The 15618-nt window shown below is 46.7% G+C and overlaps 1 protein-coding gene across 2 annotated transcripts in view; it reads right to left on the bottom strand.

The window, feature by feature from the left end:
- Positions 1–15618, bottom strand: part of LOC106587417 (serine/threonine-protein kinase N1) — a 61030-nt gene that overhangs the window by 25345 nt on the left and 20067 nt on the right. The window contains exon 1 of one of the 2 annotated variants that reach the window (XM_082965463.1): positions 1986–2314. The exons of the other annotated variant lie outside the window; for it this stretch is intronic. Coding sequence (XP_082821589.1) covers positions 1986–2057 — 72 coding nt within the window. The 5' untranslated portion in view covers positions 2058–2314. Of the gene's footprint in view, positions 1–1985; positions 2315–15618 lie in introns of those variants that run through there. 2 annotated transcript variants of the gene reach the window in all.

Below are 15618 nucleotides of genomic sequence, written 5' to 3'. Positions count from 1 at the left end.
AGATACTGTCGCTCACGCTCACACACACACACACACACAGAAAGCTGACTCACTCACGCCAAAAACCCCTCCCTTGGCCTGACTTAAACTCTCCACATCACTGCAGGTCTCCGGAGCGTGTCAACACGCATGACCCATTGCCAGGGTATTGTTATTGTAGAGGGTGTGATCGCTGTACTGACTGGACTCATACCTCATCCCGTCGTGTGTGTGTGTGTGTGTGTGTGTGTGTGTGTGTGTGTGTGTGTGTGTGTGTGTGTGTGTGTGTGTGTGTGTGTGTGTGTGAAGCCAGCGGCGGTAAGTGAACCATTGACGCTCCCCCGCGACTCCATTCCATTGTGACGGAAAAGAGCTCACAGGTCGTCCATCTTGGAAAGTCTTCTAGGGTCACCAGACATACACAAACGTGATCAACACGCCAAAGCAGCGGCACTGACAGAGTCTGTGTGTCCTGGTTGCCAAATAAAGAGCAGATAGTTATTACACCCGTCGTTATGGTGCACAGAGTCTCTCTGACAGGAGTGTGTGTGCGACTGTGTGACTGTGTTACATCCAGAGGGAGTGTGTTCTGTGTCTTGATGAGGAAGACAGTACAGTCAGTACACAGTTAGAGCACAGGGCCCCTCATGAGGTAAACAGACAGTTTCTCTCTCTGTGCTCCCACTTCTTGGCAGTCTACACAGTGTATAAACACACACACACACACCATCTCCCACACACACTATGTATGGGGCCATGGCTGGTGAACACACACACACACAGGCACGTATACAGACAAATGTGTGCGCGTATGCAGGTACAATGGCTGCTTTTTGAAATGGGTTTTCTGTACTAACTTAGTAGGCCTAATCAACGTTCCCTCTCATCAAGTGCAACATGGTCACGTCTTTCTGTTCGCCTACTTGCAACAGCAGGGAATAACCAGTTACCACATATAAATAAACTGGATGAGAAGGCAGACGGGGGAGATGTTTAGAGAGGAAAAACAAGGAGAAAGAGCATGTCATCCCCAGGGCTTGGAGAGAGAGAAGGAGAGAGGGAGGCAGGGTGCGAGAGCGAAAGAGAGAACGAGAGCGCAACACCTGCAGCTTTACTGCACATATGTCTCTCAGTGGCTCCAGCCCTGCAGTAATGAGAAAGAGAGAGAGAGAGAGAGAGAGAGAGAGAGAGAGAGAGAGAGAGAGAGAGAGAGAGAGAGAGAGAGATGAAGGGAGAGACAAAGACAGACAGAGAAATAGAGAGAAAGGCGGCGCCGGACTAGTAGAGACAGTGGGAGAGTGAGAGTAGGAGGATAAAAGATTCTAGGATAAGCAGGGGAGACAGAGGGAACACAGAATGCAAGAGAAAGAGAGGGAGCCAGGATGAGCAAGAAAGGGAGCATGCGGAGTGAATGAAAGAGAGAGGGGAACTGGAAAGCCAACACAAACAAAGAGAAACAGCACGAGGGGGACAGGAAGAGAGGGAAGAGAGAGGCAGATGACGCACAGCTGGGCTCGTGTGACAGAGAGAGAGAGAGAGAGAGAGAGAGAGAGAGAGAGAGAGAGAGAGAGAGAGAGGAGGACAGAACGAGACGGACTGAGGACAAAACAAATGAAGCCAGGAGGACAAAGAGGAGAGGAGGGAGACCCAGACAAGAGGAGAAATATCCTAGTCATTCAGCTAGAGACAGAAAACAGAAAGCAATTTAAAAACATCATTAGAAGTGGATGTGGAGGGGAAGAATGGCAAGCAGACAATAAAGGAAGTAAACAGCTGCCTATAAGGCAAACTGACATAAACAAGAGAGACCCAGAAACTAAAAAATACAGGCACTTGTGAATTGAATGTACAAAGACACAAAATGAAAAATACACGCACGCACACGCACGCACACACACACACACACACACACACACACCCCCCCATGGGAAAGAAGGCACAACCACTGATTACAGCAACACACACTGACAGTACAGCACAGTAAATACATGCCCTTTGAACCCTACCGCTGTGTCAGGGTGAGCGCTGTCTTCCGACCGCTCCCCCGGGCTCTCCCCCATCGCCTCTTCGCTCGCCATCACCCTCCTTCTCTTGCTGCCTCCCTTCCTACCGCTCTCTCTGAAAGTCTCCCCCCTAGAGCACTGCTTTATCTCTCCCTGCTCAAATCCACTGCCAACTTCCCTCTTCAAAAGGGAAGAGAGAGAAGAAGGAAACTACAGGGGAACTAGAGAGGGAAAAGGCTGCCTGGTCAAGAGACGAGACTAGAACGCGAGGCGAGAGACAGACAGAAAGAAAAAAGAGAGACCGAGAGTGACGGAACTCTACCCTGCACAGCTTCCTGGTTTTAGAGAGAGAGCAGGAAAGAGAGCTAAAAAGCGAGAGGGAGAGAGAGCAAGAGTGTGTAATTGTAAACATTCATTTAGGCAGGGTCGGTCTAGAGACTGAACATCAGAGAGAGAGAGGAGAGCAGTTCTATGTGCTCATTGTGTGTGACAGAAAATATGACCAGAGGGCATAATAACAGAGGTACTGAGAAAAAGAGGTAGGGGGAGGGAGAGAGAGAGAGAGAAAACAGACAAGAGAGGCTCTAGCGCCACTACATCCCTCATCCTCCCCCAGCTCAGATAAGGCCTGACGGATGAAGGGAAGGAGGGAGGGGGAAGTCTAGAAAATGATCCTGGCACTCTCTCCTCCCATTGCTCCTCCTTCGATCTCTCCGTGGCTTCCTCATCGTGTTAAAAAGCATAGTTCAGCACGTCAGAGGAGAGCGATGTTCCGTTATGCAAACCATAGGTACAGTACATTTGGAAAGTTCTCAGACCCCTTGACTTTTTCAACATTTTGTTAGGTTACAGCATTATTCTAAAATTGATAAAAAATAATAATCCTCATCAATCTACACACAATACCCCATAATAACAAAGCAAAATCAGGTTTTTATTACAAATAAAAAACAGAAATACTTTATTCACATAAGTATTCAGACCCTTTGCTATGAGACTGGAAATTGAGCTCAGGTGCATCCTGTTTCCATTGATCATCATTGAGATGTTTCTACAACTTGATTGGAGTCCGCATGTGGTAAATTCAATTGATTGGACATGATTTGGAAAGGCACACACCTGTCTATATAAGGTCCCACAGTTGACAGTGCATATCAGAGCAAAACCCAAGCCATGAGGTCAAAGGAATAGTCCATAGAGTTCCGAGACAGGATTGTGTCAAGGCACAGATCAGGGGAAAGGTACCAAAACATTTCTGTAGCATTTAAGGTCCTCAAGAACACAGTGGCCTCCATCATTCTTAAATGGAAGAAGTTTGGAACCACCAAGACTATTCCTAGAGATGGCCACCCAGACAAACTGAGCAATAGGGGGAGAAGTGCCTTGGTCAGGGAGGTGACCAAGAACCAGACGGTCACTCTGACAGAGCTCTAGAGTTCCTCTGTGGAGATGGGAAAACCTTCCAGAAGAACAACCATCTCTGCAGCACTCCACCAATCAGGCCTTTATGGTAGAGCGGCCAGACGGAAGCCACTCCTCAGGAAAAGGCACATGACAGCCCACTTGGAGTTTGCCAAAAGGCACCTAAAAGACTCTCCAACCATGAGAAACAAGATTATCTGGTCTGATGAAACCAAGATTGAACTCTTTGGTCTGAATGCCAAGCGCCACATCTGGAGGAAACCTGGCACCATCCCTACGGTGAAGCATGGTGGTGGCAGCATCACGCTGTGGGGATGTTTTTCAGCGGCAGAGACTGGGAGACTAATCAGGATCGAAGGAAAGATGAACGGAGCAAAGTACAGAGAGATCCTAGATGAAAACCTACTCCAGAGTGCTCAGGACCACAGACTGGGGCGAAGGTTCACCTTCCAACAGGACAATGACCCTTAGCACACAGCCAAGACAATGCAGGAGTGGCTTTGGGACAAGTCTCTGAATGTCTTTGAGTGGCCCAGCCAGAGCCCAGATTTGAATCCGATCAAACATCTCTGGAGAGACCTGAAAATAGCTGTGCAAGCCAAGCTTGTAGCGTCATACCCAAGAAGACTCGAGGCTGTAATCGCTGCCAAAGGTGTTTCAAAAAAGTACTGAGTTAAGGGTCTGAATACTGTAAATGTAAATGTGATATTTCAGTTTTACATTTTTAATACATTTGCACAAAAAAAGTCATTATGGAGTATTGTGTGTAGATTGATGAGGAAAAAAACAATAATCCATTTTAGAATAAGACTGCAATGTAACAGAATGTGGAAAAAGTCAAGGGGTCTGAATACTTTCCGAATGCACTATACGTCCCAAATAGCACCTATTCCCTTTATAGCGCACTACTTTTGACCAGTAGTGCAAAAGTAGTGCCCTATAAAGGTAATCAGGTGCCATTTGGGACGCATAATATGGGTGGAGCACTGACTCCTCACCTGGCTTATTGCTCTCATGCAACATTAGATCACACTCAGTTGGTTCACATACACAACACTTAACCCTATGAACACACAGATTTAACCTAACATAACACAGTATCAATCACAAGGGACTAAGTATAGGTGCTTTAACACTGGGTATTCTCACCGGGTTATGGCTAATGACAGTATTGTCGGACCAAATTATGTAGCTGGTCCGCACTCAAAAAGGAGATTCAAGGTTTATTTTTAGTATTTATTTCCTTCAGGGGTAAGTAGAGACAAAAACGTTTCTGCCTAAGCCTTTGTCAGCCGCTCAGTCACAACCTTCAGGTAGGTTGTGACAACAAAACCTCAGCCAAGTGTTTGAGCTGCAGAATAGGACTACAGTGTAGTTCAGACCTTTGCTCTTTGTGACATCATGCCTATATTTCAGGAAGAACCTCACCCATCACTCCCAGAACAGAGCAATATCCATCACCAACACTCACACACAGAGACAGGAAGGAGGAGTGTCAGACAACACGGAGCAAAGGACAGGGGGAGAAAAGAGAGATAGCGAGGAGTGTGGGAAGGAGACGAGAGCTTCAAGTTCCTCAGTGTCCACATCACTAAGGACCTATCGTGGTCCAAACACTCCAACACAGCCGTGAAGAGGGCACGACAACGCCTCTTCCCCCTTAGGAGGCTGAAAAGATTTGACATGGGTCCTCATATCCTCAAAAAGGTTCTACAGCTGCACCACTGAGAGCATCTTGACTGGCTGCATCACTGCTTGGTATGGCAACTGCTTGGCATCCGACAGCAAGGCGCTACAGAGGGTAGGGCATACATTCTTAGAAAAAAGGTGCCATCTAGAACCTAAAAGGGTTCTTCGGCTGTCCCCATAGGAGAACCCTTTGAATAACTATTTTCAGTTCCAGGTAGAGCCCCTTAACAGTCCCATGTAGAACCTTTTCCACAGAGGGTTCTACATGTAACCCAAAAGGATTCTACCTGAAACCAAAAAGGGTGACAGCTGAAGAACCCTTTTTTCTAAGAGTGTACGGCCCAGTACATCACTGGGGCCAAGCTCCCTGCCATCCAGGATCTCTCTACCAGGCAGTGTCACAGGAAGGCCCTAAAAATTGTCAAAGACTGTTCTCTCTGCTACCGCAAGGCAAGCGGTACCGGAGCGCCAAGTCTGGGACCAAAAGGCTCCTGAACAGCTTCTACCCCAAAGTCATAAGACTGCTGAACAGTTCATCAAATGGCTACCTGGACTATTTGCATTGACCCCCTTATTTTTTGTTGCACACTCACACATACCTACCAGGTACGACCCCAAATCCGTAACCATGGGCACCCCCATAGATATCATCCTGACCAACTTGCCCTCTAAATACACCTCTGCTGTTTTCAACCAGGATCTCAGCGATCACTGCCTCATTGCCTGCGTCCGTTATGGGTCCGCGGTCAAACCCCCTCATCACTGTCAAGCGCTCCCTAAAACACTTCTGCGAGCAGGCCTTTCTAATCGACCTGGCCCGGGTATCCTGGAAGGACATTGACCTCATCCCGTCAGTAGAGGATGCCTGGTTGTTCTTTAAAAGTGCTTTCCTCACCATCTTAAATAAGCACGCCCCATTCAAAAAATGTAGAACTAAGAACAGATGTATCCCTTGGTTCACTCCAGACTTGACTGCCCTTGACCAGCATAAAAACATCCTGTGGCGTACTGCACTAGCATTGAATAGTCCCCGCGATATGCAACTTTTCAGGATAGTCAGGAACCAATATACACAGTCAGTTAGGAAAGCAAAGGCTAGCTTTGTCAAACAGAAATGTGCATCCTGCAGCACACTGTAAAGTCCATGGAGAATAAGAGCACCTCCTCCCAGCTGCCCACTGCACTGAAGCTAGGAAACACTGTCACCACTGATAAATCTATGATAATCGAGAATTTCAAAAAGCATTTCTTGCCCAAGCCCCCCACCCCCCCAAAGCCAACACTTCCTTTGGCCGCCTTTCCTTCCAGTTCTCTGCTGCCAATAACTGGAACGAATTGCAAAAAGTTGGAGACTTATATCTCCCTCACTAACTTTAAGCATCAGCTGTCAGAGCAGCTTACCGATCGCTGCAGCTGTACACAGCCCATCTGTAAATAGCCCATCCAACCAACTACCTACCTCATCCCCATATTTGTTTTTGTTTTTCTGCTCTTTTGCACACCAGTATTTCTACTTGCACATCCTCATCTGCACATATATCACTCCAGTGTTAATTGTTAAATTGTAATTACTTCGCCACTATGGCCTATTTATTGCCTTACCTCCTTACTTCATTTGCACACACTATATACAGATTTTTATATTGTGTTATTGACTGTACGTTTGTTTATCCCACGTGTAACTCTGTGTTGTTGTTTTTGTCGCACTGCTTTGCTTTATCTTGGCCAGGTTGCAGTTTTAAATGAGAACTTGTTCTCAACTGGCCTACCTGGTTAAATAAAGGTGAAATAAATAAAAATACTACACTGACACACACATACTCTCACACACACAAAACACACACACACATGCATATTGACGCCACACACACACACACACACACACACACACACACACACACACACACACACACACACACACACACACACACACACACACACACACACACACACACACACAAAACACACACACACATGCATATTGACGCCACACACACACACACACACACACACACACACACACACACACACACACACACACTCACTCGCAAACAGACACACACACACACACTCACTCGCAAACAGACACACACACACACACTCGTTGCTACTACTGTTTATTATCTATCCTGATTGCCTAGTCACTTTACCCCTACCTACATGTACATATTACCTCAATCACCTCAACTACCTCATACACCTGCACATTGACTCGGTACCGGTACTCCTTGTATATAGCCTCGTTATTGTTATTTTATTGTGTTACTATTCCTTTTTTATAGTAGGAGGGAGGGAGAAAGGCCCGTGGAGAGGAGGAGCGGGGAGAGATGTTATAAGGACAAACACTCCCACCTTGGATGTAAACAGAGCGAGGTCTGGTGGTGAAGTGGCTCATATCCATAAACAGTGAACCATCTGAATAACTCCTACTTTGGCATAGAGGGAGGATAGAGAGACGGGAGAGGCATGGAGGGAGAGAGAGAGAGCAAGCAAGTGAAAGAGCAAGGGAGAGAGAGATGGACAGATGGAGAAAAAACAAGCCCTAGAGTAGCCCACAGAGACTGAAGGCCTTGGCAGCAGATGCAACAGTATAACACCACACACACACACACACCGCCAGATGAGCCCACGGCTGTCCAATCAGCAGGGGGGGAGGGGGGGTCCCTCACCACACCAGCCTGTCCATCACTCACCGTCTCTCTCCCATGCTGAGTCAGTGAGTGGGCTAGACACCTGTCAATCATCCCAAGGCCTGGGTTCAGTCGGATAATGCAGGGCAGGACTAGTTGAACTTGACACTTGTTTGACAAGTGGTGGAAGGTTTCCTGCTGTGAAGGCATGTTGGCGGTCTTGTTGAATTAACACTGTTCATGAAGAATCAGATGTAGTACATATGGCCTCAGTTCTGTTCCAAGACAGGTCTTGTCATTTTAGTCCTTATGATAACAGATGGCACTGAGGTAGTAACAGCTGATCCTAGACCAGCCGTTAGGGTTGAATCTCTCCCTGGATGGCCCTTACATGCTATTAAACCATCCACCGTGCTGTGTCCCACTACTAGACACCTGTGAAAAGCTGCATTCACTCTGCAGTGATGAGGTGTGAAACTAGTGTAGCCAACAGAGCAGTAACACAAGAGGATGCACAGGCCTTTCACACCCCAATGTGTGTGTGTGCGTGTGTGTGTGTGTGTGTGTGTGTGTGTGTGTGTGTGTGTGTGTGTGTGTGTGTGTGTGTGTGTGTGTGCGCGCACAATGCCAAATGGACGTTGGCAGAAGTCCTGCATAAAGTAACTATTTTAAATACATTTTATATGCTTGCACAAATATCAAATACAATACACTGATAAACACATGCAAGACCTAACTACAGACAAAGACAACCCAAAGGCACACAGTCTGTGTGTGTGTCTGAGCGCACGTGTGTGTGTGTGTGTGTGTGTGTGTGTGTGTGTGTGTGTGTGTGTGTGTGTGTGTGTGTGTGTGTGTGTGTGTGTGTGTGTGTGTGTGTGTGTGTGTGTGTGTGCGTGTGCGTGCACAGTGTGCCGTTTGGGAGGCCTGACTTGAATGAAGATTTAATGGAGTGACTGACTATTAAACATGTCCTGTGTTCTGTCTGAGTCCGGGTCACGTTGACACACGGGGAGATCAGGAGACCCAATCCTCTACTACTTGCACTGCTCTACAACAGAAAACCAATTAAGTTCAACAACACACTCCTGAGATTTCCTGGACAGCTAGACACAGCACGTGCAGACGTTGAGTCACAAATAATAAACAGACACTTTGTAGCATCAGAGTGAAGAGAATGGGGGGGACAGCAGCCTCAAGGATACATTTTAGATAGGGTTAAACAGTCTTTCATCAGGACAGACTATATTAAAACATTGATTTCTATTGTGTGGCAAGTACACCCGACTGAACTGGGATGATCTCGATGGGTGAGTTCCATATTCACTCTAATCAAATCAAATTGTATTTGTCACTTGCGCCAAATACAACAGGTGTAGACCTTACCGTGAAATGCTTACTTACAAGCCGTTTTAACCAACAATGCCGTTCAAGAAAGAGTTAAGAAAATATTTACTAAATTAACAAAAGTAAAAAGAAAAAAATATTATCAATAAATATAACAAGAAATGTATATAACAATAACGAGGCTATGTACAGGGGGTACCGGTACCGAGTCAATGTACGGGGGAACAGGTTAGTCGAGGACTCTATGCCAGAACTCTACATCTGTTGTTTGTCTCGACCGAACATTGACTTTATTATTGAGTAAACATACAAACTGAAACCTGGATAGCTCTCTCCCTCCCCCACATCCCTACTTTCTCTCTCCCACTGTTAGTTATGAGTCTGGTCCACAAGGCCCTGAGGGAGCCACACAACTCCCCTCTCTATGTCTCCTCTCAACCAAAACAATACACTATTGTAGAAGAATAACATATAGGGCCTAAATACAGAAGAATTATGATTTGTTATAACCGGCTGATTCAAATTACATAACGCAGCATGTTTCTGTTCCCACAATATTTCACCTCTACGAACAGACAATTCTCATATGCATAATTAATATAGGCCTAAGTGTGTAATTCACTCACTGTACCAGATAAATAAGTCAGTGTGTGAACCTGAACTAAATCTCCCTCTCTCTCTGCATATAATGTAGGCTATGCAGAGAGTATCAAGGTGAGGATGTGTAAGCACTAAGTAGGGGGGAGATGAATTATAGAGACTAGTTATGAATAAACCAGTGCGAGCTAGCTGCAGTGTTACTGCATCTACTCGTGGAAGAGACTGGTATGAACTGTGCTCCTAATTGGAATGACAAGCCCAGAGTTAATCCTACAGCCTACACTGAACTGAACAGAGTAATCCCACCCCCCTTCTTCTTCCTCCTCTCTGAATCATGAGTCATACGTCGACATATCTGGAGGGGTGGATTCCTGGGATGTCTGTGTGGTGACGTCAGCAAGACCTGGGAGGGATCAGGGCTAGCCTAGCAGGCAACCACAACCACAGGATAACTTCTATTGGGGTAAACGACGCGAGTCCGTCATATCTATGCGTGCTACTGTAGATGAAACTGTACCGTGTGGTGACAGCAGCAGGACCTGGGAGGGATCAGGCTTAGCAGGCAATCACATCTACTAGGAACGCAGATAGGCTCACTACACCCCTCTATATGGTTTGCTCTGCCGCCTGTGGATACTAGGCTACTGTACAGTCGTGGCCAAAAGTTTTGAAAATGACACAAATATTAATTTCCAAAGTTTGCTGCTTCAGTGTCTTTAGATATTTTTGTCAGATGTTACTATGGAATACTGAAGTATAATTACAAGCATTTCATAAGTGTCAAAGGCTTTTATTGACAATTACATGAAGTTGATGCAAAGAGTGAATATTTGCAGTGTTAACTCTTCTTTTTCAAGACCTCTGCAATCTGCCCTGGCATGCTGTCAATTAACTTCTGGGCCACATCCTGACTGATGGCAGGCCATTCTTGCATAATCAATGCTTGGAGTTGGCCAGAGTTTGTGGGTTTCTGTTTGTCCACCCGCCTCTTGAGGATTGACCACAAGTTCTCAATGGGATTAAGGTCTGGGGAGTTTCCTGGCCATGGACCCAAAATATCGATGTTTTGTTCCCAAAGCCACTTAGTCATCACTTTTGCCTTATGGCAAGGTGCTCCATTATGCTGGAAAAGGCATTGTTCATCACTAAACTGTTCCTGGACGGTTGGGAGAAGTTGCTCTCGGAGGATGTGTTGGTACCAGTCTTTATTCATGGCTGTGTTCTTAGGCAAAATTGTGAGTGAGCCCCCTCCCTTGGCTGAGAAGAAACCCCACACATGAATGGTCTCAGAATGCTTTACTGTTGGCATGACACAGGACTGATGGTAGCGCTCACCTTGTCTTCTCCAGATAAGCTTTTTTCCGGATGCCCCAAACAATCGGAAAGGGGATTCATCAGAGAAAATTACTTTACCCCAGTCCTCAGCAGTCCAATCCCTGTACCTTTTGCAGAATATCAGTCTGTCCCTCATGTTTTTCCTGGAGAGAAGTGGCTACTTTGCTGCCCTTCTTGACACCAGGCCATCCTCCAAAAGTCTTTGCCTCACTGTGCGTGCAGATGCACTCACACCTGCCTGCTGCCATTCCTGAGCAAGCTGGTGCCCCGATCCCGCAGCTGAATCAACTTTAGGAGACGATCCTGGCGCTTGCTGGACTTTCTTGTGCGCCCTGAAGCCTTCTTCACAACAATTGAACCGCTCTCCTTGAAGTTCTTGATGATCCGATAAATGGTTGATTTAGGTACAATCTTACTGGCAGCAATATCCTTGCCTGTGAAGCCCTTTTTGTGCAAAGCAATGATGACGGCACGGGTTTCCTTCCAGGTAACCATGTTTGACAGAGGAAGAACAATGATTCCAAGCACCACCCTCCTTTTGAAGCTTCCAGTCTGTTATTCAAACTCAATCAGCATGACAGAGTGATCCCCAGCCTTGTCCTCGTCAACACTCACACCTGTGTTAACGAGAGAATCACTGACATGATGTCAGCTTGTCCTTTTGTGGCAGGGCTGAAATGCAGCGGAAATGTTTTGGGGGGGATTCAGTTCATTTGCATGGCAAAGAGGGACTTTGCAATTAATTGCAATTCATCTGATCACTCTTCATAACATTCTGGAATATATGCAAATTGCCATCATACAAACTGAGGCAGCGGACTTTGTGAAAAGTAATATTTGTGTTATTCTCAAAACTTTTGGCCACGACTGTACACTGGACAGGAGTAGGATGTACCGTCACAAAGGCGAAAGTTCAATACAGATTTCTGGAGGTGGGGAGGTCGGCTGCTTTCATCAAAATAACTGCGTTCAATATGGTCCACTTCTAAAGCGTTTTACTTTGATTTTCTACAGGTCGCGGTCTCCTGAGCCACACTGTGTTGTTTACTATCCTCCTCAGTCCTTTACTCCCTCGAGGCTGAGAGGTGGTGAAGAGAGGTGACTAAAGGTTGGGAAGAGAAGCAGAGGTAGACGCCGCCCTTCTCCCCACGAGGCCTTCTATGTGACAGGCCAGGGGAACCTCTGAACCGACAGAGAGAGACAGAGAGATTGGGCCAGAGGAAAGAGACTGAGAAAAGTGTGTGAGTGCCAGGCCTTGTATACAGAGAGAGAGAGAGAGAGAGAGAGAGAGAGAGAGAGAGAGAGAGAGAGAGAGAGAGAGAGAGAGAGAGAGAGAGCAGAGAAAGAGAGCTGGTGAGGTGATACAGATAAACATGGCTCTGGAAAACCCCTGTGACTGAGAGGGCAGCTGAAGAAAAGGACGGTTGGGATGACGGACGAGGAGATAAAAGGAGGACTATAGAAAGACAGACAGTGACAGAACGAGGGATATGAAGATCAACTTCTGAACTTTACCATAAGCCTCTTGTCCTCTCCCGCTGTACCGAAGCCGTCAGTACATCTGAGAGGGAGGACAGGACAGGGCAGTGGAACATGGAGGCTTCAGAACAGTAACCCTACACCCTGGCCTGACAGCAGAGAGAGAGGGAGAGAGGGAGAAGGAGAGAGAGAGAGAGAGAGAGAGAGAGAGAGAGAGAGAGAGAGAGAGAGAGAGAGAGAGAGAGAGAGAGAGAGAGAGAGAGAGAGAGAGAGAGAGAGAGAGAGAGAGAGAGAGACGGAGGATTTACTTTGGCAAGGAGCCCGGGGACAAAGGCAATGAGACAGAATGAGAGAGGGGGGGAAAGGGAAAGAGAGATGGGTAGAATGGTTGTTAAACTTAATTCACCATGTGCAAGGGAGTGTGAGAGAGGAGAGGTGTGGGAGAGGAGAGGAGAGCGGGAATCAGACTAGATTCAGCATGTGTTAGCTAGACAGTGTGAGTGTGTGGGAGAGAGAGAGAGAGCCCGCTAGAGCGAGAGGAGGCAAGGGATGTGGGATTTAGAGTTAATGCAGCGGAGGAGAGTTCACTGCATGTGAGGCAATACATCACCATCACCACCACCACCACCCAGCTGCTCAGTACTAGTTAGCTTTATTTTCACCTAACCCTACCACCCCTCCCCTAACTGGAGTAAACTAATGGTCAACAATACTTAGGCTTCCACTTCCAGCTCATACATACTACGTACATTTCACGGACACCTCAACCTCTCCCGTCCATCTCTGAAGACCATCCAGTTGGGATTTCTAGCTGCCATATATTTGTTTTTTAGCTCAACAGGTACAACAGTCACACCGTGTTAAATTTGAGACGCTCTCTCTAGAGTCAACGTGAGTCTCTCCTCTGGCCAACAAGATGGCCATGGTAATGCTGCCGTTAGCACCGCAGGCTACAATCCCACCCAGACACAGCAGTTGTCCCGTACAACACTGCACCAACTGCAAGTCTGTCTTTGGTGTCTATTGAGGTCTACCAAGTTCAGAACTCGCTCTCAGACACACACACACACACACACACACACACACACACACACACACACACACATCCTTAGAACTCAGGGTCAGTGGTGGCGTGCCGATACACACAGCAGCAGAATAAGAGAGGATACGCACACAACTGTCTGAAGCTGGAGAAGCCAAGGAAAGCGGGATTAAGGGAAGAAGGGCGGGTGAGCAGTGAGCACTGCGCCACGTTAGCCTTGGGTCTTTAGCTGGAGCGCTGTGAATGGACATGAATGGCCTCATTGTAGCCCGGTCTGTCCTCTGAGGGAGTGCCGTGTGTGTGTGTGTGTGTGTGTGTGTGTGTGTGTGTGTGTGTGTGTGTGTGTGTGTGTGTGTGTGTGTGTGTGTGTGTGTGTGTGTGTGTGTGTGTGTGTGTGTGTGTGCGCATGAGTACTCCTGTAAGACCTCTTGAATGAATTGGTACTTGTATCGAGAATACTGTATGGGGGTGGACACACAAACCTCTCTTCCTCCATTTTCGGGTCGCTGCGCCCCACAGCACTCTGGGTAATGGTGTGTGTGTGTGTGTGTGCGAGCAAGACCTCTTAAAGTGGTACTGTAACTAGAATGACCCTCTCCAGTGTTTCTGTGTGGTCACAGCTGGACTACTCGGCTCAGGTCCATGTGTTGTTTTAAAGACTTCTCAATAACAGCTGGATCACAAGTAGAAAAGGCCGGAGTCCGTGTGTGTGTGTGTGTGTGTGTGTGTGTGTGTGTGTGTGTGTGTGTGTGTGTGTGTGTGTGTGTGTGTGTGTGTGTGTGTGTGTGTGTGTGTGTGTGTGTGTGTGTACAGTAAGTGCATAATGTGTGTGAATCCTGGGGATTACCACACTAAGCTTTAGCAGGGTGGCTCAGGGTTGATTCCCCTGGCAGAGTAGGCCTATACTGAACAGAGGGCACACACACACCACTACCAGGGTGCTGTGGGGCGCAGTGACCCAGCAGGAGAGGGAGAGCGAGGAGGTGGTTAGTTTCCAGCAGAGTGGCCTACTGCAACACGGTGCTGCTGAACCGTTCCTAGCAGCCAACTGAGAAGACCTACTGCCTGTCTGAAGCCTGGGAGCCCACACTGTGCCAGAGGATAGCAGGGATCTCTCACAGGGGAGAATACAAGTGTGTGTGTGTGTGTTAGAGCTGTGTGTGTGTGTGTGTGTGTGTGTGTGTGTGTGTGTGTGTGTGTGTGTGTGTGTGTGTGTGTGTGTGTGTGTGTGTGTGTGTGTGTGTGTGTGTGTGTGTGTGTGTGTGTTAGAGCTGGGCGATATGGACAAAAAGTCATATCGCGATAAATGTAACTATTTTGCTCGACAACAACAAATACAACAATAAAGAAATGGTTTAATGGACAGTTACTTTACATTAGAAGCAGGGCTCTAGACATTTTTCCCCCATTGCCAAGTAAGACAACTGGGATGGTAGCCTATGATTTAAAAAAAGTCAGCTATTTCATCTAAAATATCCAGGAAATGTATGATATATTTTGATGTGCAACCTGTCAAAATAGGATCCAGAATTCTCAGATTTCTTTTTGGCTCTTCAGAGAATTTTCCAAGCATCTTTGTACATATTACCATAAAGGAGAGGGGGGGGGGGGGGGTAAGTTGAGCCATTTTTTACATTCAGCATTACTCCATAAAGAGAAATATAGTATTCTTTCTAACAAAGATACCTACATATTAGAGCACAACCGATTAATCGGTTGACCGATATTGTCTGCCGATATTAGCCTTTTACGGATGTTTTTGTATTGCCGTTTAATCCACTGAAAAGGATATGAGATGCAGATCAAATGAACACAAAAAAACTTCCATAGAAATACTTTTTTTTTTGCATTCACTATTAGTCCTGAAGAGGGTCCTCTTTACATGGCTATAAGCCTATTTTTCCTTGTCGCACTACAACAAGACTGGACACTATCACCCAATACAACACCACCAGTCAGAGAGGACTGTCAACTACTGTGAACTAAGGTGAGAGCTGAGTAGATAGAAGCTTGCCAGCTCAATAAAGTGCCAAAATGTGCACTAGCCATATACTGTCACGTGGAGTATAATGTGAAAGCAAGTGACGTGCTA

This window comes from Salmo salar, chromosome 02 (genome assembly GCF_965601325.2).
Source record: "Salmo salar chromosome 02, fSalSal1, whole genome shotgun sequence".
In the NCBI taxonomy this organism is placed as follows: Eukaryota; Metazoa; Chordata; class Actinopteri; order Salmoniformes; family Salmonidae; genus Salmo; species Salmo salar.
Note: the sequence above shows the minus strand (reverse complement) of the source record. Positions and strands in the feature narration are given on the sequence as shown.